Source organism: Hemitrygon akajei, chromosome 5 (assembly GCF_048418815.1).
Source record: "Hemitrygon akajei chromosome 5, sHemAka1.3, whole genome shotgun sequence".
Lineage (NCBI taxonomy): Eukaryota > Metazoa > Chordata > Chondrichthyes > Myliobatiformes > Dasyatidae > Hemitrygon > Hemitrygon akajei.
Window position 1 is genome coordinate 147,958,525 of NC_133128.1, and position 25,057 is coordinate 147,983,581.

A 25,057-nucleotide genomic window follows, 5' to 3' on the forward strand; every position below is an offset into this window, starting at 1 on the left:
AAAACTACCTGCTAAGTTCAGAACTACCGTTGTAAAGGTGCCTACGGGTGACACCTGCCAACGGGAACTGGGCAAAGTCGATTCGGCCAGTCACCGACGTCATCACAAAATCGTGGAATAAAAAGCAGGTCTTGGGGAAGCGGTCCAGTCTCCTCACGGAACGCCTATCTGGAACCGCGCGGCTTGTAGCCTCTGCTCTACAGCCTTCAGCCTCTGGGTGGACCAGTCTAGGTTAGACACGTTTTTAATTCTGTGATTTACGCGGAGCATGCATGCATTTTAACTTCGGGTTTGCAGTTTAGAACGATTCAAAGTTTCTGTTGTTTTTGTTTATAAAAACGTTTCCTGCAGTTTTTGGGAGTGCGTACTTTTTATAATGTAATCTGTGCATTTATCCATGCAAGATAACTGTTTATCGCTGCAGTTAAAGGAGGACTTTACCCAAATCTCTGTGGAAGAATGAAGCTGCTGTCGGCTTGCTGTGTCGTTTGCTTGCTGATGTGCATCGCCTATCCAGATGCGTGTTCCCTAGTCCAAGGATTCCCGGTGGAGATCAGGAGTAAGTGATCGCTTTGCCCGGTGACTGAGGGCTGGTCATTCTGCAATTCTAAATCGTTTTAGTTTGTCTTGTTCGTCCGGGTGTTTGTGCGTGATCACAGTGAAAGTATGGAAAGGCGACAGAATAAAATACAGTATATACACGAGACAATCTGCAGATGCTGAAAATCCAAAGCAACACAAAATGCTGGAGGAACTCAGCAGGTCAGGCAGCGTCAATGGACAAGAGTAGAATGTTCCGTTTCCCGCAAGGGGGTGAGCTGGGGTGGGGGGGGGGGGGTCCCTTGTTAAAGCAGCTTGTGGTTAAGTGAGAAATGCTCAGCTGGTCGGAACGCATCCATGGAGTGGGTAACAGAATTAACTTGTATTGGCCAAATTTGTTTCAGCTTGGATGTTTGAAGCAGTCTTCCGACTTACATCTGGGTGGAAGGAAGGAGGGTGAGCATGCAAGACCGTAATGTACCCGTCAGTAGGGCTTTGGGGACTGTTTTACTTGTGTGCTTGCAGCTTTTTTTGAATTTGTTTTCTTTAATTTTGGCTACTACACCTACACGATGCACTTGCAAACTATGTATTGAAACTATCCTAATTTTAAAATATAAAGAGTGATTGCGTATGTGATGTGGGGACGCCAGAGACAAAAGCTCAAGTTTTAAATATTTTTCCAAAGCTTGTCAACTGTTAAGTTTAAAGTTTTCAGAAGTGTTTGGGGGATGGTTCTCATTTTCTGCTTTTAAATGTGATAATTTCCACGCAGCTCTATCAGCAGATTATTCGTTAACCAAAACTTATAGTCACACTGTTACAACCCATATTCATAGCGAGAGCACAAAAAACCTTCAAAACAGTGCAACGTTCTGACGATTGGGATATAACACTGCCAGAACTCATCCTTACCAAATAAAATTGTTCTGTGTTGTTTCATATCGGTTAATGTGCTGACCCACAATATTAAGTTACACCCCCCCCCCCAGCAGTTCTGTACTGTTCTTCAACAACTACAGACAAGTGCCAGTGTATAGTTTAATGATTCTCCTTGATTGGAGTAGAGAATTAATACAGAGTAGGATGGACTTCACTGAAGTTGGAAACCAATAAAGACATCAACATAAATCTAAATTGTGCCACAGGAATATTGAACAGTGTAGCATTGTACAAATATAGAAGGATTCTGGATAAAATAGAGACACCATGATACTGAATTGAAACAATGGTATACTCAATCTTGATATGTTTAACAAAGCACCATAGTTATAATTCTATACAGTAATTATAACCACAATGCTGTAATTCGATTATGTAGTCTATGATGAACCTGACCTAGAAGTGCTTGCTGTTGACAGTAACTTTTAAATTTTGAACTTCCTTCCCAGAACCTTTCAATTGATGAAAAGGCAAAATTTATTAAGGAAAGATAAAAGCAGTTAGAAATTATTGTATTTGATGTGAAGATTGCTTGAGTAATTCTTTCTCCTGTTCTCTTTCCACTTCACACCATGGCTAGTCATAACTTGAAGTGAGTGCTGAGCAAAATGCTTCAAGGAAGAACAATAGTCATTCACCTGTGGTTGTTGGAACGCAAGTGAAGAATATAATCTGGGGGAAATGCACGGAAGTGCTTCTAGCATTACTGGGATAATTCTAAGCTCTGTCTTTATAGCAAAAAGGAAGAGACTTTAGAAATAAAACAAAATTTTCTTCTTGCATCTCTGTCTAACAAAGGAATACAATGTGCTGTAAGCATAAATTATTGTGCTTTGGTTTCCAGATGCTGATATTGATTCATCTTGGTATACTGGACGTGGGATCAGGCCTGTGGGGCGTTTTGGAAGGCGAGGATTAACCTTAGAAAACATCAGAAAATATGAATTTGGTACACGTCGTGTTTGCACCCCAGTCCAAGAGAGTGAAGACTCCAACCAGGATGAATAATTGACACCTTGCCTACAACTCTGTAAACATACAAAGCCAACTTTTTAAATTGTCTGCTTATCTTCTATTTTTGTGCAATCATAACAAATCACAAAGTAGTAATTATCTGTCAAGCAAGAATAGTGTTTAAAAAGATGATAGCCTTCTTATAAAGAAATGTTAATGTTAACTATTAGAATTGCAGGTAAAATAGGGTTTTGGAGTGTCAAGCCAACTCATAGTCAGCTACTGTAGAAACCTGACGTAACAGTTTTATTTGGAAGACTCTAAGTAAGTATTTAGGAAGTAGAATAGCTATGTAAGGGACAACTTATCTACTCTTCTCTAAACCTGTAGCTCCCCCTCAGCAACAATTCCTATGCCATCCCTACTTTCCTGATTCCTACCAGATCCTTAGTAACTCTTTCCTGAATGATTTACTGCTTAGCATTCTCTCTTAATTGCTTTCCTTGTTCTCTCTGTAATTTCTCATTTTCTTCTGTTGAATTTTGTGCTCTTTCACCATTTTGCTTCATTCTAAATGTGCTTTTCAAATTCAGTTCAGATTCTGTATCAACATCTTTTAATGATTGTTAATGTCTTTTTATGATAGTTATTATATAGTTTTTATTTTAAATTACCTCAATTGCAGATTTTAAATTTACTTTAAGAATTTAAGAGTAATCTTAGTGAGATTTAACATTATGGATAAAACTAGGAGGAGGGAATATTTTGAACAGTTTGGTAAGATATCAAAATCACTGCCACATTGATCAAAAGTGAAATCAACTCTTTGGGTAGAAATTCATAGAATTAATCGTTCTAAAAACTGTAGAAGCTGGTTATAGTTAAAATTTGTGGTGTTTGATGATAATATCAAAGGATGTGGTGAATAAAACTTAAGGTGTAGATCAGTAATGATTTACGGTAACTGAATGTCAGAAAATTCAAGAATTTGAATGGCTTCCTGCCACTCTCTTCAGTGCCCTCCCAGACAGACTCTGTTTTTGGCCATATCAAATAATTCTGACTCCATCTTCAATTCTAAGAACTCTATTTTCCACCTTTGTGATACTCAGTCTCAACTCCCAGTGCATCCCGTTTCCTGCTGAGGTTCATTTTTATTTGTATCTGGCTTTCCATCTTCATTTACAAGTAAATATTCTCTTCTACACCAGGTCTGGAAGCAGCTGCTAGTCTGCAGTGACTGTCCACTTCCCTTCTTAATTTAAAATATTAAGTTTGTTTATTTGAAGCCTCATCCTTCCTACAACTGATCCTTTCTGTTCCTCCATTCTCATCACACCACACGCAGCACTAAAGGTTCAGCAATACAGAATCCCCTCTCTACACCCTTCTAATTTTACATCTACATAAAACAAGCTAGTTTGAACTTTTAGTTGCCCTCAACTTTGGCTTTGTATCTTTTTTTTACTATTTAAACCTCATTGACTTTTTTTCTAAAAGTGGTAAATAAATGCGGATTATAGTTGAAGCACAATCCTCCTTTTGTTTTGGCGCGTGGCCTAGTGGGCAAGGCATCAGACTAGTAACCTGAAGGTCACTGGTTCGAGCCTCAGCTGAGGCAGCGTGTTTGTGTCCTTGAGCAAGGCGCTTAACAACACATTGCTCTGCGACGACACCGGTGCCAAGCTGCATGGGTCCTAGTGCAACTCCTTTGGACAACATCAGTGACGTGGAGAGGGGAAGGCCTGCTGCTTGGGCAACTGCCAGGCTCCCATACAACCCTGCCCAGGCCTGCGCCCTGGAAACTCCAGGCGCAGATCCATGGTCTCTTGAGTCCGACGGATGCCACCTCAATCCTCTTTTTGCATCTATAAATGATGTTACCAATTTTCAATTCATTTTGAAGTCTAGGTTATCCAGAATGAAGTTTAAAAATGTGAATTGAATGGGTGGTAACTGTCTTCATTCTTGGAACCTTGTCTCCTGATTCTTGGAACCTGGTCTAAGTTCCCTTACATTGCTGAACTGAGTAACATGGCACACAGTATGTTATTAATTGTGTCATTTCAATGCTTGACATCCAGTGGAACTCTTGACATCGTTTTTCAGACAAAATAGTTCCAATTCCTGTATTATTTACTAATTTTCAAGCTAGAAGCATTCTACACCTTGTGTCATTTAATAAGGTCATGACTCATTTGACTAAACTCAACTCTGCACTTCTGGTATCCATTAAACCCTTCTGGTTATCCACAAACTACCTTTGTCATGCAAAATATTTAAAGACTGCCCTTCGAGGAAGAGTTCCAAATAGAATCCTCAGGTGGAAAACATTTGTCTCATTTTATCAAGTGACTGACTCCTTATTTTTAAACAGGGACCCTTCTCCTAGATTCTCCCTTAACACATTCTCTCCTACCCATTAGGATCTAATATAATCACATCCCATTTTTTTCCTTATGGTCTGATTAGTATGATTTTACTACTAAGCAATCCCTTGGGATTGAAGATAACTTGCTTCCATTCTAGTTTTAAGGTGAGCAATGAGGCTGATATGGGATCTGTTGCTAAATCATCAGATGATGTAATCCTTCTGTTTTTAACTCTGGTCGTGTGTGATCCTGACTCATGGACTCCAGGTTCTCAATACCATCCACATTTTCCAGGCAGTACTTTGAGGTAGTCTGTGATTCATTTACATGTCCCTTAGAGTACAGGGGCCACAGTTGTCCAGTAGACTACATGGTTTGAGATCTTGATCTTCAAACACACTTTACCGCACAGAGCATATCAATAGTTAACTTTGTCACTGAGATGGCTTTCATGATTATAATAAGTTGTCCACCTTTTCTCTTTTCTTGTTAGAGGTAACCTTTATTGTTGGAGCCCAATGCAGGAATCCTAGGCAAAACACTTTTTGTTTTATGAATGTTAAATGCAAGGCTCATTTTTACAGATGCTCAAATTAACAGGTTAATGATGGCATAAATAAAACTGCTAGATTAGCTCAGTTCCAGCAGGAAGTTTATATGATAAACACTCTGATAGTGACTAATATTTGTAAATTTGGTTCCTTGCTCTGTTGAGATCAGCAATTCTCTCAATAAACAAAAAGTAAGGACAAGTAGGACAAGTTATTTTTATTTGTGTGAAATCTGTCGGTAGCATGTAACTACTTGATATGGGGGAAGTGTTTCTGGAGTAGTTTATTTACAGAATGGACAAAAACATTAGTAATGCTTATTTGTATACCTGAACACAAGGTTGACTGACACAACAATTTTGTCTTACCCATCTTTATTTCACATACACACGGCATCTAACAACAGCATTAAAACTTTGGTGCATTCAAAACTCAGAGTACATTTCGTATCTTGAGACACGGGTGTGACACTGTGTTGCCAAAAGAAATATTTTATACTACCGAGCTTTAAACGCACTGTAGTGCAGGTAGCAACACTCATAGGATTTAACCTTTTAAGAACAAACTCTTCCTAATTTCAAGAATATACAATGTTAGAGTTAACGCTTCAGACTTTCGGTTCTCCCAATTATCAATGCTGATTGCACTGTTGGTTAGATAAAACCGAATATAGCCTTTAATTGCAAAGAAGGCGGTAAACTTCCACGAGCAGGTTGGTGGAAACCTCGTGCTGCTTGTGCACGGGAGTGAAAAGTTCGCATTCAGATTATTTATAATTATAATACAGAGCTGCAATCAATTTCTTTGCTCCCATTTATCAATAAGAAATATCCCTCCCCTCATACAAACTACAGCCAGACAGGCTTATATATATAAAACGCTGACGGAGACCCTAGACCGCAAACGCCTGGAATCTGGAGCAAAGGAAAAACTGGGAGGAACTGAGCGGGCGGTGGAGCGGCTGGACAGCACTGATAGAGTATCTCGACCCGAAAAATCCACTACCCCTCTGCCTTCACGGATACTGCTAGACTCCATACACATTGCAAAACAAATAGCGTCCCGGGGGGTAGAGAGCCGGCACCATCACCTCCTGCCAAGGCGGCTCCGGCCCATGCTTGCATGCTTTACCTCACATTAAAGTAGATGTATTTATCTCCCACGCCTCTCAAACTGAAGTGCAGGCTGGTTTATTCAACACAATAACGCGGGGCCGGGAGAAATCGTTACCTAGGCCGCGAAAGCTCAGCAAACGGCGGGCTCGGGCCGCGGCGCAGGCGCACTAGCGTGGCGCGCGGGGAGGTTATGGGGGGGCGAGCGGCGCAGCCGCGCTACGCACGGCCCCGGCTCTCCATGGCGGATGTGTTGTGAAGCGAAGACGAGGTTGAGTAGACTCGTTCCGGTGTTTTGCTCGCCGTCTGCCTGCCTGCGCTCTCAAGCCCTCAGAGCTGCTGCCGCGCCCGGCAGGGAGGGTGGGAGGAAGGGCGAGGGGTGGAAAGGAGAGGAACGAGCTGGGGTCCAACGCCAGCTGTTGCGGGCGTTTTCTGGGCCAAGCTGCGGGGCAACAAAATGGCGAGAAGGCTGCGGGCTGAGGGAAGTTGTTGGTGGTGGGGGGCCCAGTCTAACTGCCCGAGGTGGGGGCAGTGGTGGCGGCAGAGCCGGACATCGCTGCTGGAATAAGGGCCCCGGCACCTTCCACTGCGCAGAAGGTTGTCTACTGTAGGTTATTTTATTTTTTTCAAGAAAAGCAACGTATTAACACCTCATTTCTAATACATTATTTACTTGTAAGTCGTTGCAAAATAAAAATCAGAACCACAGCTACTGGACATCTGAAATTGGATATATAATAAAACAAAGTGCTATAAATGCACAGTAGGGCAAGCAGTAGCTGGAAAGTCCTCTAAGGAGACCCTTCGTCATAATCTCAGTGCAAACTGTTAGCTCCCTCACCCCCATTTTCCAATTGAAATTGCTGTTGAAGCGTTGTGAACGATGTACTCAATAGAAGGGGCAGAGTGAATGTATGATTATGGATGATGAACTTGACGTTTTAACTTTTCCATTTATAATTTAATATATTTAAATCACCATGAGTCAAGAATGTTGCTTATCCTCTTTTCCATGCTCTTGTGAGCCTATTGTTGAACAATTCAAATTTATGGAATATTATTGAGAGTTAGTTGGATCCAGGGTGACAACAGGAAAAGGAAGTTTAGTTGGAAGGAGTTTTTTTGGGGATAGAATTTTGAACACGACTTGCCTACTTAAATTGGAAATGTAAAAATGTTTATCCCCTTTGGTGCAGTTAGGGACATTGGCTTATTTATGGTTAGATCTTTCTTTAAAATAATAGGAAATTGTAAAATAGCCTGATTTTTTTTTGGTGAGGGCTCTTTTTCTTTGATCTTGCGAACTAAAGTATTTGGTTAGCTGTTTTCATAAAAATGTGAACCCCTTTTGATTTCAAATGTTAAAACTGGGTCTGGGTGTATAGAGAACATGGAGCTGAAAGTTAAATTATTATTTCCAATGGCAGGACTTGCTACTTCTTTTGATTTTTAAACTCCTTTTACTATCTGTTTTGTAAGATCATACTTCAAATTTGTCTTAATATGGTGTTTCTGTGTAATTTATGTATTATTTCATGTAGTACTGCTTAAAAATCTTGTGAATATTTGTACTAAATTTGTAGAGATATATATTAAAGGTGCTTCAAAGTATATGGCAGGTTGTTTTCAGTGGTGGTTATGTCCATGATTCTTTTTCCATTTGTGCCACAGTGATTATAAATAAATATGAAAAGTGATACAAAGTGGTTGAAAGTGATTTCATAGTCTTTCTGTGCAGTAATGCTACTGCAATTTAGTGCCAGCAGGCAGGAAATCTCAAGCAGAGTTGTTTAGTTGGAGTGATTTTGCACCACATTATTTATGATTGTTGATTTACTATAATGCTGATTAATTAATGCAAGTTCTTTTATGTTTAGAACATAAACAGCTCTTGGGCCCACAATGTTGTTCTGACCCTTTGACCTACTCCAAAATCAATCTAACCCTTCCCTTCCACATAGTTCTTCATTTTTTTCTTTTATCCACGTGCCTGCCTAAGAGTCTCAAATGTTTAATAATGTCAAAAATAAGCTGTACGTCCAACTATTGTAATATTTTAATTAATATTGCTTATTATCTTAAAACTTACTTGGTTCAACATAAAATTCTGATATCTGATTAAAGCCAAGCCTAGTGCAAGGGAGCCACACTTGATTAAAGAGTCTGCTAAATACTTTGAATATGTGCAATGACATGTTTTGACAGGCATGAAATTTAAATGTTTTCCTCACTGCTGGTAGATGGCACTTTACACCTGAAAACCTGGCATATTACCTGGTATGTGCAATGAAGTGATAATAACGTTAAAGTAAAATTTAACTTCTATCCCCCCGCTACAGAATATATGGGACTGAGATGTGAAGTGTATTCCAATTCTCAGTACTTTGTCTCATTATCCAAAACAGTCACTATGACCACATTTGTCATTGAAAATCTCCCTGAAATATCTAATGAAACTGTGTCTACTTGGTTTTAAATTTTAATAAAAATGCTTACATATAAGTGGTTACAAATGTACCAAACTTTTTCTTAACAACCCCCCCCCCCCCCGCACAATTTTTCTGAGGTATTATGAACATTGTCCTGACAAAGGGTCTCGGCCCGAAACATTGACTGCTCCTTTCAACGGATGCTGCCCAACCTGCTGAGTTCATCCAGCTTTTTTGTATGTCTTGATTTGACCACAGCATCTGCAGTGTACTTTGTGTTTATGAACATTCCTGTTGTGCACACCTTCTCAGTGAATTATTTCTGTTTTAAGTTGCAAGTGTTGGAGGAAGCTCGATTGAAGATATTTAGGTGGCAGAGGGAATTAACAAACCTATCAATATTCTGTTGCCTTGATAAAATTGTAAAGCCAGAGGTGTGGAAGATGAATGCTAGTGTGTTAATTCTTTAGAACTGGTTAGTAAATTTGTAGATGAGCTGAAGGACCTGTTTTTGCACTATATAACTTTACAGCAAATTGGTCTGACATTGTTTTTAGTAACAACATTTATGAGTGAAATCTTAAACATGGTGATCTATAAACTATTATTTTCCATTTATGCTTTAGGGATTATGCTTTATACCTTTAGGGATTCTTAGATAAATCATCTCTTCCTTGGTACTCTTCAGGGCTCTTGTTTGTGCCCTTGTAGTGCTCCCAAAATATAGAGGTAGCAATGGCACAGAGACCTGGTTCATTCCTGATTCTGCCTGAGTTGGAGTTTGTATGTCCTCCCTGTGACCACTTGGACTGCCTCTGAATGTTTCAATTTCTTCCCATGCTACAAATACATACTGGCTAGTAGGTTAGACATTATACATTGCCACTGGTGTTTAAGTGGGAAGTATCTGATGAGAGAATAGCAACAATGGGATAGATGAAGGATTATTGTAATTGGTGGTTGATGGTTAGGGTCGACTTGGACCAAAGTTCCTGTTTCTGTGGTGCATCTCTGTGCCTTCATTAGGACTAAGTTCTATGTGGGCTTTATCGATGTGCACATAAGATGCTTGACCCACTAATGCACTTTGTTACCCATTCGAAAAAAAATCAAATTGGTTAGATGGGATTTCTCTTTAATAAAGCCATATTAACTATCTTTGGTTAATCCTTGCTTTACCAAGTGTAGATTAACCTGACTTTCAGATACTGATATAAGCCCTTTTATGCTAAAGCAATATTGCAGAAATTGTAATTCCCTGTCGCTGTAGGCCCGTTGTTCTTATACCACTTGTGATTTCCCTATGTATCAGTTCTGCCTCTCACTGACCACTCAGCAGAGTGGTTACCTCATTTTTAATTCTAGGCTTTAAAAAGGGCCTCATTTGTAGAGACTTTTAAGATTTTCTCCCTTGTTATCATTGTTTTAAAATAAGTGGTCTTAAAACATTACAGTAAATTACAGTGAGACTGAAAAGGTGTTTTTATTGTCTCGATTTGGAGGGATGCTACATTTTAAATAGTTTATTGAAAACAAGCTTCCAGTGTTGTCTCTGTTCCGTGGCATTGTTCTATATGCATCTTGGGGTGTGATCAGAGGCACCATATTAATCTTGTGCATATAGGTAGAGTAAATAATGCTGTAACATGATAATGGGTAGCATTAAAAAAGGTAGTTTTTAATGTTCAAAAAAGGTAGTAGGGATAGTCCGAGTAATTATAGACCAGTGAGCCTTATCTCTGTGGTGGAAAAGCTGTTGGAAAAGATTCTTAGAGGTAGAATATATAGGCATTTAGAGAATCATGGTCTGCTCAGGGACAGTCAGCATGGCTTTGTGAAGGGCAGATTGTGTCTAACAAGCCTGATAGAGTTCTTTGAGGAGGTGACCAGGCATATAGATGAGGGTAGTGCAGTGGACGTGATCTACATGGATTTTAGTAAGACATTTGACAAGGTACCACACGGTAGGCTTATTCAGAAAGTCGGAAGGCATGGGATCTAGGGAAGTTTAGCCAGGTGGATTCAGAATTGGCTTGCTTGCAGAAAGCAGAGGGTGGTGGTGGAGAGAGTACATTTGGATTGGAGGGTTGTGACTACTGGTGTCCAACAAGGATCGGTTCTGGGACCTCTACTTTTTGTGATTTTTATTAACGACCTGGATGTGGGGGTAGAAGGGTGGGTTGGTAAGTTTGCAGATGACACACAGGTTGGTGGTGTTGAGGATTGTCGAAGATTGCAGAGAGACATTGATAGGATGCAGAAGTGGCAGATGGAGTTCAACCCAGAGAAGTGTGAGGTGGTACACTTCGGAAGGACAAACTCCAAGGCAGAGTACAAAGTAAATGGCAGGATACTTTGGGAGTGTGGAGGAGCAGAGGGATCTGGGGGTACATGTCCACAGATCCCTGAAAGTTGCCTCACAGGTAGATAGGGTAGTTAAGAAAGCTTATGGAGTGTTAGCTTTCATAAGTCGAGGGATAGAGTTTAAGAGTCACGTGGTAATGATGCAGCTCTATAAAACTCTGGCTAGGCCACACTTGGAGTACTGTGTCCAGTTCTGGTCGCCTCACTATAGGAAGGATGTGGCAGTATTGGAAAGGGTACAGAGGAGATTTACCAGGATGCTGCCTGGTTTAGAGAGTATGCATTATGGTCAGAGATTAAGGGAGCTAGGCCTTTACTCTTTGGAGAGAAGGAGGATGAGAGGAGACATGATAGAGGTGTACAAGACATTAAGAGGAATAGACAGAGTGGACAGCCAGCGCCTCTTCCCCAGGGCATCACTGCTCAATACAAGAGGACATGGCTTTAAGGTAAGGGGTGGGAAGTTCAAGGGGGATATTAGATATTAGTGGAAGGTTTTTTTACTCAGAGTGGTTGGTGCGTGGAATGCACTGCCTGAGTCAGTGGTAGAGGTAGATACACTAGTGAAATTTAAGAGAGTACTAGACGGATATATGGAGGAATTTAAGGTGGGGGGTTATATGGGAGGCAGGGTTTAAGGGTCAGTACAACATTGTGGGCTGAAGGGCCTGTACTGTGCTGTATTGTTCTATGTTCTATATATATTTTAAAAAATCCAAATTAACCTGTGCTTAACATTTCTCTCATTGTTGTATCCATTGTCACTCCTAGTGACACACTGAGAGGAATGCTGAGGCCAGTCTCTTGCAGGATAATGACTAAAAGTAATAGAAAGCTTGCCCTCTACCCAGTGGCCAGCTTTTCTGGGTCACTTTACAATCACATGGGATTTTGTTGTCAGTACAGTATTAAGACAGGAATTGTACATAACCACCAAAGAAATAGAAAGAGGCATCCAAAGTGCTTAATCTAATAAATTACTCACATTAATAAGATATATATCAAAACTGTAACCAGACATTTGATTGATAGGTCTAAAAATAATATCCTTTTACCCACAAATGTCCCTACATAGGGCAAAGCAGACATCAATTATCATTATACAGAGCATCCATAGAAGTTAAAAGTGTACTTGAACCATACTTTTAAAATCTTTTTTTTTGCTGGGGAAGGTTAATGTTACCAGCAAAGTAATAGACTTGAAGTATTGGTAGGGAAAGGAGAGGTGGAATCAGTTCATTTTAAAAGTAGCATTTCCTTACGAATTTTCAAGGAAAGTTGAAAGGTCTTTTGTTTTTCAACCAGCTGATGGCAATGTTGGCCAATGAAGGAGCGCATATTATAGTTAACACTACAGTGGCAGTACAACTTTCTGTTCCCTTCTATTTTTGTAGAAAATTCTTTTGAATGTTTTGCCATGTTAATGGATATCCCTTCTAGACAAGACTCTGGGTTTTTTCCTTTTCCTTCCCTCAGAAAAAGAAGTGCCAAAGCCTAGCTGAATCTACCAAATTAATAGCTATCAAGGATATCTGTTGGTTCCATTAGTATCTAAAATATTGTGATCCTTAGTCCGATAAACTCAGTGTTTGAAGATCTGTAACCCTCCGAAGTAGTGATTTTTAAAAAAAAGATTTACACCCATGGTCACTCTCAATGTATATACCTAAGTGAGATCTCTTGTTTTGCATTCACAAGGTACTATGAGGGTTGCTGCCTATGGCACCCAAGTCCAGGATTCAATGCTAGATAAAATTACACAATTTCCCTGTGTCCATGTGGGTTTTCTCTAGGTCCTGTAGTTTTCTGTCACATCTCAATAATGCACAGGTATCTTGTTGATTGTTGGTATTAGAGGATGAAATATGGAAAGAGTAAAACAAACAGGTTAATGTAGGGTTAGTGTAAATAAGTGGCTTATATTAAGTGTAAGATGGCAGGCTGAAGGCTTTTTTCCTGCTGTGTCTCTCTATGACTATGATTTTAAAATGATCATTTTACAGCTCATTTAGCTTTGCATCGGATATACAGGTATGGTTTGAACCGGACAAACCTAATGCCTTGAGAGTTACTAGATGACTGAGAAAGTAAACTGCAGTACAATTAAATTAGAGAACTGGGTCTTTCATATGCCATCTTTAAAAGAGATCTTTGTGATGTGATATGTTTGAAAGCATGCTTTAAATTCAACCCATGTCACTTAAAATCACTTTCTTTTGGTATGCAATTTAAAATAATATTTTACAATTGTTTGGAAATAAAGTACTGTCCCTATATTGAAGTTATTCATTAGTACGATTAATAGTAAATTGTGTACTTCAGTGTTCCCTAAGTAGTAGAAAACAGAAGTTGGAAAATGTTTGCTCTGATTGTTTTGAATTCTGCTTAATTTGTGTGTGAGAGGTGGGTACTTGTTAAGGTTCCCCATGCGAGGCTCGTTTACAAAGTAATGAGGCATGGGATCCAGGAAGACTTTACTTTGTGGATCCAGAATTGGCTTCCCCACAGAAGGCAAAAGGTGGTTGTAGAGGGTTCATATTCTGCATGGAGGATGGTGACCAATGGATCTGTTCTGGGATGCCCTCCTCTTTGTGATTTTAATAAATGACCTGGATAAGGAAGTTGGAAGGGTGGGTTAGTAAGTTTGCTGATGACACATAAGTTGGGAATGTTGTGAAGAATCTGGAGGGTTGTCAGAGGTTACAGCGCAACATTGATAGGATGCAAAATGGGGCTGAGAAGTGGCAGATGGAATTCAACCCAGGTAAGTGTGAAGTGGTTCTTTTCGGTAGAAGACAGAATATAATATTAATGATAAGACTCTTGGCAGTGTGGAGGATCAGAGAGATCTTGGGGTCTGTGTCCATAGGGCACTCATAACCTTCTGCGCAGGTTAAGAAGGCATATGGTAAGTTGGTCTTCATCAACTGTGGGATTGAGTTTGAGCCGTGAGATAATGTTACAGCTACATAAGACCTTGGTTAGACCCCACTTGGTGTACTGTGTTCAGTTTTGGTCACCTTATGACAGGAAGAATGTAGATGGTATAGAGAGAGTGCAGAGGAAATTTACAAGGATTGGAGAGCATGCCTTATGAGACTAGGTTGAGTGAACTTGACCTTTTCTCCTTGGATCAATGGAGGATGAGAGGTGACCTGATAGAGGTGTATGAGGTGATGAGAACCATTAATTGTGTGGATAGCCAGAGGCTTTTTCCCAGGGTTGAAAGGGGACATAGTTGCTTGGAAGTAGGTACAAGGGGGATGTCAGGTAGGTTTTTCACACAGTGAGTAGTGGGTGCGTGGAATGCACTGCTAGCGAAGGTGGTGGAGACAGATGCAATGAAGTCTTTTAAGAGACTCTTTAGATAAGTACGTTGGAGCTTAGAAAAAATAGAAGGCTCTGTGGTAGGGAAATTCAGGGCAGTTTCTAGAGTAGGTTATATGGTTGGCATAACATTGTGTGCTGAAGGGCGTGTAATGTGCTGTAAATTTCTATGTTCTAAATACAAAGTTTTGTTAATCCTGTCAGTGACCAATAAAGAGAAGATTCAAGATTTTGAAAGGACAATTAAGTGGATTGACTAACAAATAGTGGATGGATTTTAGTGTCAGTAAATAAAAGAAAATTCACATTGGTGGAATAAGCAAAGGCAGAAAATGCTGGAATTCTTAGGCCATATCAGTGAAAAGAGAAACCAAGTCAATACATCAGTTGGTGACCCTTTGGCAGACTCTTCTCCAGCTTGAAACATTGCTCTCTTTAGCCTAATGTACTGAGTATTTACAGCATTTTGTTGTTTTGGATTTCCAGTGTCTGCATTTTCTTGGTTTTCAGTAAATGTATATGTACTGAAAAGTGTTCAATTATAACATGAAAGCTTGAGCAAAGAATCTTTTGAGATGGCTCATTCTCCCTGTGACTGCATGGTGCTCTGATTCCCTCCCAATTTGCAGAGACGAGAGAGTTGGAAGGTTAAATTGCCTCTGTAATTTACCATGTGTGTGTGGTAGAATCCACGGGCCGATGATGGGGGTGGGGTTTAAAATAAATATAAACTTGTGTAGGATTAGTGTAAATGGGTGCTTTGTGCTTAGTATGGGCATGAAGGTCCATAATAATGAGGGAGGGCGGGATCTCATTGAAACCTGTTGGATATTGAAAGATGTAGGTGGAGTGGAAATGGAGAGGATGTTTCAGAGAGGGAGAGAGAGAGTCTAGAGGGTGGTGAATCTGTGGAATTCATTGGCATAGACAACTGTGGGGCGCCAAGTTATTGGGTATATTTGGGGCAGAGATTGATGGGTTCTTGATTAGTGGGGCTGTCGGGGGTTTCAGGGAGAGGGCAGGATAATGGGTTGAGAGGGATGGTGGAGCAGGCTCGATGGGCAGAATGGCCTGATTCTGCTCCCATGTGTTATGGCCAAGGAACAGCTTCCAAACTGTATGGCACATGACAGTAGGGGCGTAAGAGGCATTAATTGAGTGGCTAGTCAGGGGCTTTTTCCCAGGGTAACTATGGCCTTTGCCGGGGGTGGGGGGGCATAATTTTAAAGTGGTGGGAGTAAAACATAAGGGGGATGTCAGAGCGTAAGTGTTTTTACACAGAGCCCGGTGGGTACATGAAACGTCCTGGGGTGGTGGGAGAGGCATATACTTCAGAGGCATTTAAGAAGCTCTTAGATCGACACATGGGTGATAGCAAAATGGAGGACTATGGTTTAGATTGATTTTAGAGTACGGTAGGTTAAAAGGTCAGCACAATATCTTGGACTGAAGGTCCTGTACTGGGCTGTACTGTTCTGTGTTCTATTTATTTTTCATTATTTCCCCTTCCCACCATCTGGAACTGTCCAGAAATATTTTAGGAAGGACTGCCACTTGGTTTTGTTGTTCACCAAGATAAATTATATGTTCTATTCTCTTATGTGCTACCTCATGATCGTGCAAATTAATCCAAATGACTTGCAATGCTACTTTTTTCTTGTACATTTGCATAGCCTGTCATCATTACATTTTAACAATCTTCCAAATACTTTATTCCATATCCTGTGAATTGAGAAAAAGAGGTCCAGGAAAAATGTGAGTTTCTAAGATGTCACACTGTATTGATAAATTGAAAACTTCCTTTAAGTGCATCAAAATCTACAATATTTTTCCCAGATAATCATGTATACATCAACCTCGATGGAGAATATCTGCATGGTATTCCATCATAATGAGGCATTGCAGATAAACAGTCCAATCTTTTTGCTGCTTTTCATTAAAAACTGACTAATAGATTTTCAAAACTGTACTCTGGCTGATAATTTTTCTCAATATTATTGTAATTAGGATCAGTTAATCCTCATACTAGAGGGCAGTTAATACTTCTATCGTCAAATATGCGCAGTGATTGGAGTTCTGCTTCTCAACTTTGTGTTTTGAATTATTGTTTGTGCTATCTTCTGCAGTCTGAGCTTCTGTTCATTTCCTAGCTTTTTATACTTTTTAGCTTTATGCTACAATTTTTTAATGAATTTCAATCTACCTCTTGTTTGCTACTTTGTGTTAAATATTTCTACTTGTTATTTTTATTGGTCATTGGAGATTTCACTTTTTATTTCAGTGGTTATTTCTGAGATGGAAGAAGATGTCAGTCAGGATGAAATCAGTATTGAGAAAGGAAGTACATTATTGGGATCTGATTCTGACATAACTGAAGATTCTGAGGCAGAACGACAAGTTTTCCAGGTAAGATAACTGAGAGAGAAGTCAAAAGATATTAAAGTTTCTTAAAGGTGATTCAGGGAAGTATTTCCATCTTGCTGCTGTTTAAGTACAAAAAAATACTAAACTCTGTTTTGTCTTTTTTATTACAAAGCAATTGGCTTGGATAGATGATGGAGAATCTACGTTTGGAAGGAACGATCCAATCACTGTCATTCCTATCACGGTACATATTACGGATGACTCGGGTGCTTCACAGAATCCTACAGTACAAGTGTCTCAGCAACCGCAAACTCTATCTGCTGAACAGTTTCAGCTGATGGATCAGAATGGGCATCCTATCCAGTACGAACTCCAATCACTGGGGGAGACAAATGCACGCATGGTTAGTAACAAACCACACAGCATAGACAAAAGCGATTCAAATTTTGTGTTGGTTTCCCTTTTCCCATCAAGAACATAGGATTAGAGTGGGGATGTTTGGTAACTGGTCTAAAGAGGAGAGGGATGAGAAGGCTAGTGGGTGATGTATGGACTAAGGAGGGATGAGGGATGACAGACAGATCAAGTCTGGTAGGGGAAGGGGAGGGATGAAGTTGGGAGATGGGTATGTGATATGGGGAATTGGACAAAGTAAAAACACTCAGAAGGAGCCAGGTGGGTGGGGTTGGGAAGGGGTGGAAGGAGTGAAGGTGGAAACAGCTGCTGGAGGGTGATAAGATGAAACACAAAGGCTGCCATTGCTGCGATCTGATAAGGAAGCTGATAATGGAAACCTTCAGGGAGAGGTGTTGAGCAAGTGGAGCCAGCTGGTCAACAAATCCATTAAGTGAAATGTGTGGTTCATAAGTGGATGGAACCAGGAAAGGGACGGAAATGGGTGATCAGAGGCAGTTATTATTGGAAAAGGTTGCCATGAGTTTCAACTGTTATTGCTTTTTTTACAGTATGTTTTTCAATACTGTGAATCATAAGCTTGACTGCATCTATGTTCCGATGCAAAGATTATTTCACTCGTTGATAGGACTTTAAAAGGTTAGGGTAAAATGAATAAAAGATCTCTCAGCATTATTTGGCTTCTATGTGGGGATATGAGGTGAGAGTGCTATAGAGTCAACTTGTTTTTGGATTAACATGATATGTGTTAATTTCTAACAAGTACTGTTGGTTGATATTTCTAGATGATTGTTACCAGCCAGTCAGAAAACGGCCAAGTGCTTCATGTGATTCCATCCAATCAATCTGGTGTTGCACAAGTCCTAATTCCACAGGGTCAGCTTCTTGACATTGCAAGTTCACATGGTAAACACAATTATCTGGGGCTTTTAAAATTACTTATGTGTAAGTCATCTTATGAAAAGTGAAAGAGGTTATTCACCTGTGAACCTTCTAGTAGAAAGCTGTAGGATAGCATGAGACAAATTGAGAAAATGACAAAAATTGTAAATGGGATGACAGCTACCGGATTCATTTCACACAATAAAATTATACTTGATTTTATTGATGCTACACATTGGGCATCTTGTAATTTTCTGAAATAGTCAAAATAATGACAGAAATGTCTAGCATGAAACATTGTCACAACTAATTAATAACCAGTTGTAATTGGTGGATGATTATCAAGTAAGGTTTGTGAGAAGCCTGGTACCTTGGAAGCATATGAAGAGGTTGTTTAAATTTAAATGCATTACTGCATTTCATTGTAATTGCCAAAATTGAGAGGATATATAAAATAAATCTTGACATTATAACTGTATGTATCTGTATGCTAAATGGAGACTAAAAGAAGATTAGAAACAAATACCAGAATGATTACATTTTAAACCAGATTCATTTTACACAATTATTCACAACTGTGATTGCATGTTAATTAATTCCCACACAATTTATGGTAGCTTACAATTTGATTGGCAAAGTTAGTGGGAATTTTATTTTGTGTGTGCCATACTCTGCCAGAGCCTTGGCGACCACTTTTTTTTTCAAGTGGTTGTCTTGGAGGAAAGATTCTGTGAGTGGTCCCCCATGTCCTTCTCACAGCATAGTGGGGATAGGTGAGTTAAAAATGTATATAGTGCAGAGAAAAGCAGCTGAATTATTGAATTGTTAGGTGTATATCCATCTGGATAGTAGCATGTATGAGATTATCTTAGAATTGTAAAGATTTATGGGACGTGATGAATATATGGCTCAATTATATCTGCTTGTAAGGAAAGAACTAATTTGCTTTTCAACTTGGATTATAGACGTACATTGGAGTAATTGATTTATATTGAGCAGAAACAGTCTTTTCATCCCAATGAAGTTGCTTTTCCTGTGTTTGGCCCATATCCCTCAAAAACTTTCCTATCTATGAATCTGTCCAAGTTTATTTTATACATTGTAATTGTACCCATCTCTTTCATTTCCTCTGGCACTATGTTCTGTATGCCCACCACACTTGATTCAAAAAAAAACTTGCCCCTTGATTTCCTGTAAATTTTTCCTCTCTCACTTTAAACCTACATAATCTAGTTTTGGATTCCTTTACTGCTGGAAAAAGACCAACTTATCAATGCCCCTCATTTTGAAAATATCTATCAAATCACCCATCAGCCGCCTTTGCTCCAAGAAAAATAGTTTCATCCTATCCAGTCTCTACTTATAACTCAAGCTCTCCAGTTTTGGCAACATCTGTGTGAATCTCTCCTGTACCCTTTTGTGGCTTAGCACTTTCTTTCTATAATATCGTGATTAGAACTACATGTAGCATACCACACACCAGGTATGGTTGTGCTAATGTCTTGTATAGCTGTCATATCAAACTGTACTTAATGTCCAGTGCAGTGAAGGCAAGCATGCTATACACCATCTTTACAGTGCTTCTTGTTTTTAATTTTAGTTGTGTTATTTCTACCACAATCGAATTGTAGACCCTTGCCTTACCAGATGAAAAGAAATTCTCTATACTCTCTAACCTTTGTACATATTATATTAAAACTTGGTTATTGAAGTCCACCTCAAGGGATTTGGGTGCTGTTAGTCTATTCTGTCTTGGCCACTTATAAACCTCTCTTGAAAAAGTTATATCCATACATATATTATGTTCTATTAAATATATTCTGGAAATTTTCTCATGCCTTTATCACATAGCAGACTATTCTACCCATCTGAATCTATGCTTGTTGTAAGAACAGTTCCATTAATCTGGTTGCCGTGTTCACTTTGCTGTGGACAATTATCATGCCCATCAACTTCTCAGTCTCCAACCCTACTGTTCCGCAGTTGTCTTATCACCCACCTACTCAAGTTCACTAGAGGTTAAATTATACCAGCAATGAATTTGGGATGTGGGAGGAAACCCATTGTTTACAGGGAGCACATGCAGACTCCGTGTGAACAGTACGAGAGGTTAGGACTGAAATCAGATGCTGGAGGTGAGAGATTTGTGTCACTGTACTGCCACTGTGGGATGAATTGTGTATGTTGTATGTGTACATCTCATTCCACTGTGAGTTTTTTGTCTGCTCTATCGTGACTGTTTATAGCACTCTTAGGACATGATCTGATAGTTTAATTTTGTATGTTAACCTATTTATTGGCAGATGCAACAGATGACAAACAGATAAGTGATGAACTTCAGACAGTGACAGTAGCTGCAATAGCAGATAACACTGGCTATGTTTTGCATCCACAGTCTTCACTAAAGTTGCCCAAAAAGACTGCAGTCAGGTGTGTATAGAATGCATACTTACATTAGGTAGAAGTGATTGTAATTATTTTCTTATGACGTGTTTAATGTTTTTGTTTAATCACCAAAAGCTTCTTGAATATGCAAATCTATAACCAGATTTAATTAGGGAGCTTAAGGTAAATGAACCCTTGGGAGGTAATGATCATACCTGATTCACCATGCAGTTTGAGAGGGACAAGCTAAAGTCAGATGTATCAGTGTTACAGTATTAAAGGGAACTATTGAGGCACGACTGAAGACCTGGTCAGAGTTGATCAGAAGGGGACACTAGCAGAGATGATGGCAGACCAGCAATTGTTGGAGTTTCTGGGAGAAATTCCAAAGGCACAGGATAGATTAATTCCAAATAAGTAGTATTCTAAAAGGAGGATGAGGCATCCATGGCTGACAAGGGAAGTCAAAGACAGGATAGAGGGCATATAATATAGCAAAAATGACTGGGAAACTTTTAAAAACCAACAGAAAACAATTTTTAAAAATGGAGAGAAAAGATGAAATTTGAAGGTAAGCTGGCCAGTGATATAAAAGGGGATACCAAAAGTTTTCTTTTCAGATATATAAAGAGTAATAGGCGAGAGTAGATATTGGGCAGCTGGAGTAGTAATGAGGGACAAAGAAATGATGGCTGATCTCTTTATGTGTTATGCATCAGTCTTCATTGTGTAATGCACCAGCAGAATGTCAGAAATTAGGGGAGTGTTAAAAGGCATAAATGAGTGTAGTTACTATTACTAACTAGAATGTGCTTGGGGAAACTAAAAGGTCTGAAGGTAGATATGTCACCTGGACTAAATAGACTACACTTCAGGGTTCTATAGAAGGTAGCTGAAAGGGCTGTGGAGGCTTTAGTAGTGATCTTTCAAGAATCACTGGATTTTGGGATGGTAAAACATGAGAATAAAAGAGGCCCTTCTGATTGGCTACTCATATCTGTTTGTGTCTTGCAATGACTGGTGTTGGGACAGCTTTTTATGTCAATGATATTGATGATGGAATTGATGGTTTTTGTGGCCAAATTTGCAGACGACATATATATAGGTGGAGGGGCAGGTAGTGATGAGGAACCAGACTTGAATAGATTAGGAGAATGAGCAAAGAAGTGGTAGGTGAAATATAGTAGGGAAGTGTATGGTCATGCACTTTGGTAGAGGAAATAAAGGTGTAGACAATTTTCTAAATGGAGAGCAAATTTAGAAATTGGAAGTGCAAAGGGACTTGAGAATCCTTGTGCACGATTCCCTAGAGGCTAACTTGCAGGTTGAGGCAGTAGTAAGGAAAGGAGGGGACCATAATATTAAGAGCAAAGATATAATGCTGAGGCACTGGTCAGACCCTACATGGAGCATTGTGAGCGGTTTTGTGCCCCTTATCTAAGAAAGGATGTGCTGGCATTGGAGAAGGTTCAGAGGAGGTTCATGAGAATGATTCCAGGTATGAAAGGGTTAATGTATAAGGAGCATTTGATGGCTCTGAGCCTGTATTCACTGGAGTTTAGAAGAATGAAAAGGATCTCATTGAAACCTATTGAATATTGAAAGGCCTGAATAGAGTGGATGTTGAGAGGATGCTATCAGTAGTTGGTGAGTCTAGGATCAGAGAGTGCAGGCTCTGAATACAAGGACATCCATTTAGAACAGAGATGAGAGGGAATTTCTTTAGCCTGAGTGTGGTGAATCTGTGGAATTCGTTGTCACAGACTGCTGCGAAGGCCAGGTCATTGGGTAAATTTAAGCAGACGTTGATTACTTGATTAGAAAAGGCATCAAAGGTTACGGGGAGAAGGCAGGAGAATGGGTTTTAGAGGGATAATAAATCAGTCACAATGAAATGGCGGAGCATTCTCGATGAGTCAGATAGCCTAATCCTGCTCCTATGTCTTAAAGTGTTGTCCATCTTGAGGTAGAATTTATCTTTGTTGAAATGGATTGTCCTCCAAGTTTGGGGATGTTAGCAGTAATGAATGGGATCTCATTATCTTTTGAAACTGATTGGTGTAGCACAGGTTAAATCTAGCAGCAATAAAAGTCTTGCTTGTCTCTAATTGTAGTTTTGCTATTGCTAAATATATGATGCTGTTGTATAGGAAAAAATGCTTACAGTAAGTAACCTTCAACTTTTTTATATTTCAGAATGGTTGAAGACAATTTTTCTGTCCCATTTCAGCCACTGCCACACAACACCCCTGCCTGGGCACGAAGACTTCGGAGCTGTGAGGTTAATTAGCGAATTGTATATTCATTTTCATTGGATGTTTTTCAGTGATTTGTGCTTCAGCAAAGTACCTTCCAGATAATTTTTATCCTTTGGTTGCAGGGTACACAGTTGGAGCAATTATTTGTGCTATAATTGAGATTAGATATTTGAAAAATTACTTTTTTAAAACTTTTGAACACTTCAGGAGTATGGTTTTCATCAAAGGTGATGAACAAAAATGAGCAAATTTTATCAAGGCATTTTTGTGTGAAGTATATCATTTTGAAGTTTATTCAAAGTTAAAGTGGAGTCTGTTATGTGCACAAGTACAGGTGCAGTGAAAAACTTTCTCATTGTGTTTAATATTTCATTATTCTAGAAAATTGGAGATTCCTACCGTGGATACTGTGAGAGTGAAACTGAATTGGAAAATGTACTAACAGTCCACAAACAGCAAACACAAAGTGTCTGGGGGACAAGGCAGTCTCCGAGTCCTGCCAAACCTGCCACCAGGCTGATGTGGAAATCTCAATATGTCCCATATGATGGAATTCCATTTGTTAATGCAGGTCAGAATAGATTATAAGAAAATAGCAAAATTTCAACTCTTAGAAATAGATTTTGTTGATGTTTATAGGATAATTGAATTTATTATCTCAAAATATTTTGCTGTTTCATATATCTTTTTTTTTAGCATTTCTAGTTCTTTCAGTTTATCTCACTTCACATACAGTTTCCCAAATGTTAGTGTACTAGGCCTTTCATAATATTATCATTGTCCAATTGGGCTTATTCCCATACCCTTTAATTTTTTTCAGTTTTTTATCTTTTTCCACTTTACGTTATGTATACTGGTTTTTGACAGTAGCAAAAAATCTTCTGTGTGAAAGAAATATTTTGATTTCTCCCTTCATTCTTTGCTGACCTTAGGCTATCCAATATCAAGTTCTTGACCTTGGGCTGTGAGGTATCAGTACTTTTTTGTTTCCTTTTTAATTAATCAGATTATTGCATAATTATAAAGAGCCTTGTCAAATTTTCCATAACTGTCTTAAAGTGAAATATCATCCATTTCTGTTGGCACTTTTTGAATGCTTTCATTCCATCATCTCTCTTTGTAGTTTTGTTTTGTTGTTGGGGATGTCCATAATTTAGACTATAAGACCATAGACCATAAGATAAAGGAGCAGAAGTAGGCCATTTGGCCCATTGAGTCTGGTCCGCCATTCAATCATGACTGATCCAATTCTTCCAGTCATCCCCACTCCCCTGCCTTCTCCCCATACCCTTTGATACCCTAGCTAATCAAGAACCTATCTATCTCGGCCTTAAATGCACCTAATGACTTGGCCTCCACAGCCACTCATGGCAACAAATTCCACGGATTTACCACCCTCTGACTAAAGTAATTTCTCCACATCTCTGTTCTAAATGGACATCCTTCAATGCTGAAGTCATGCCCTCTTGTCCTAGACTCCCCTACCATGGGAAATAACTTTTCCATATCTAATTTTTTCAGGCCTTTTAACATTTGGAATGCTTTTATGAGATTCCCCCATTACTCTCCTGAACTCCAGGAAATACAGCTTGAACTGCCAGACGTTCCTTATATGGTAACCCTTTCATTCCTGGAATCATTCTCATGAATCTTTGCTGAACCCTCTCCCAATATCAGTATATCCTTTCTAAAATGAAGAGCCCAAAACTGCACACAATACTTCGTGTGGTCTCATGAGTGCCTTATAGAACCTCAACATCACATCCCTGCTGTTATATTCTATATCTCTAGAAATGAATGCCAACATTGCATTCGCTTTTTTCACCACAGATTCAACCTGGAGGTTAACCTTTAGGGTATCCTGCATAAGGACTCCCAAGTCCCTTTGCATCTCTGCATTTTGAATTGTCTTCCCATCTGAATAATAGTTTTGCCTATTTATTTCTTCCACGAAAGTGCATGACCATATACTTTCCAACAATGTATTTCAATTTATTGCAGTTGTTTTTTCGGGCTAATGAATTTCAATAAAATGAACATTCTCTTTTGTATATGCATGGTAATCTTTTAATACATGGTTAAAGCTATAAAGCGCAAGATCTAGTAACTCAATTAGGCTATTCAGCCAATTGAGTCTGCTTTGCCATTCAATCATGGCTTTTT

The 25,057-nt window shown here is 39.3% G+C and overlaps 1 protein-coding gene across 3 annotated transcripts in view; it reads left to right on the forward strand.

The window, feature by feature from the left end:
* The first annotated feature begins 6,648 nt into the window (after positions 1-6,648).
* LOC140728293 (calcium-responsive transcription factor-like) overlaps positions 6,649-25,057 on the forward strand; it is a 59,201-nt gene continuing 40,792 nt past the window's right edge. The window contains exons 1-7 of one of the 3 annotated variants that reach the window (XM_073046821.1): positions 6,649-6,742; positions 16,873-16,997; positions 17,128-17,358; positions 18,155-18,275; positions 20,555-20,681; positions 22,833-22,917; positions 23,276-23,465. In XM_073046821.1, the coding sequence (XP_072902922.1) occupies positions 16,887-16,997; positions 17,128-17,358; positions 18,155-18,275; positions 20,555-20,681; positions 22,833-22,917; positions 23,276-23,465 (865 nt within the window). In that variant the 5' untranslated portion in view covers positions 6,649-6,742; positions 16,873-16,886. Of the gene's footprint in view, positions 6,743-6,813; positions 7,079-16,872; positions 16,998-17,127; positions 17,359-18,153; positions 18,276-20,554; positions 20,682-22,832; positions 22,918-23,275; positions 23,466-25,057 lie in introns of those variants that run through there. The other 2 variants (XM_073046822.1, XM_073046823.1) reach the window with 2 other exon arrangements.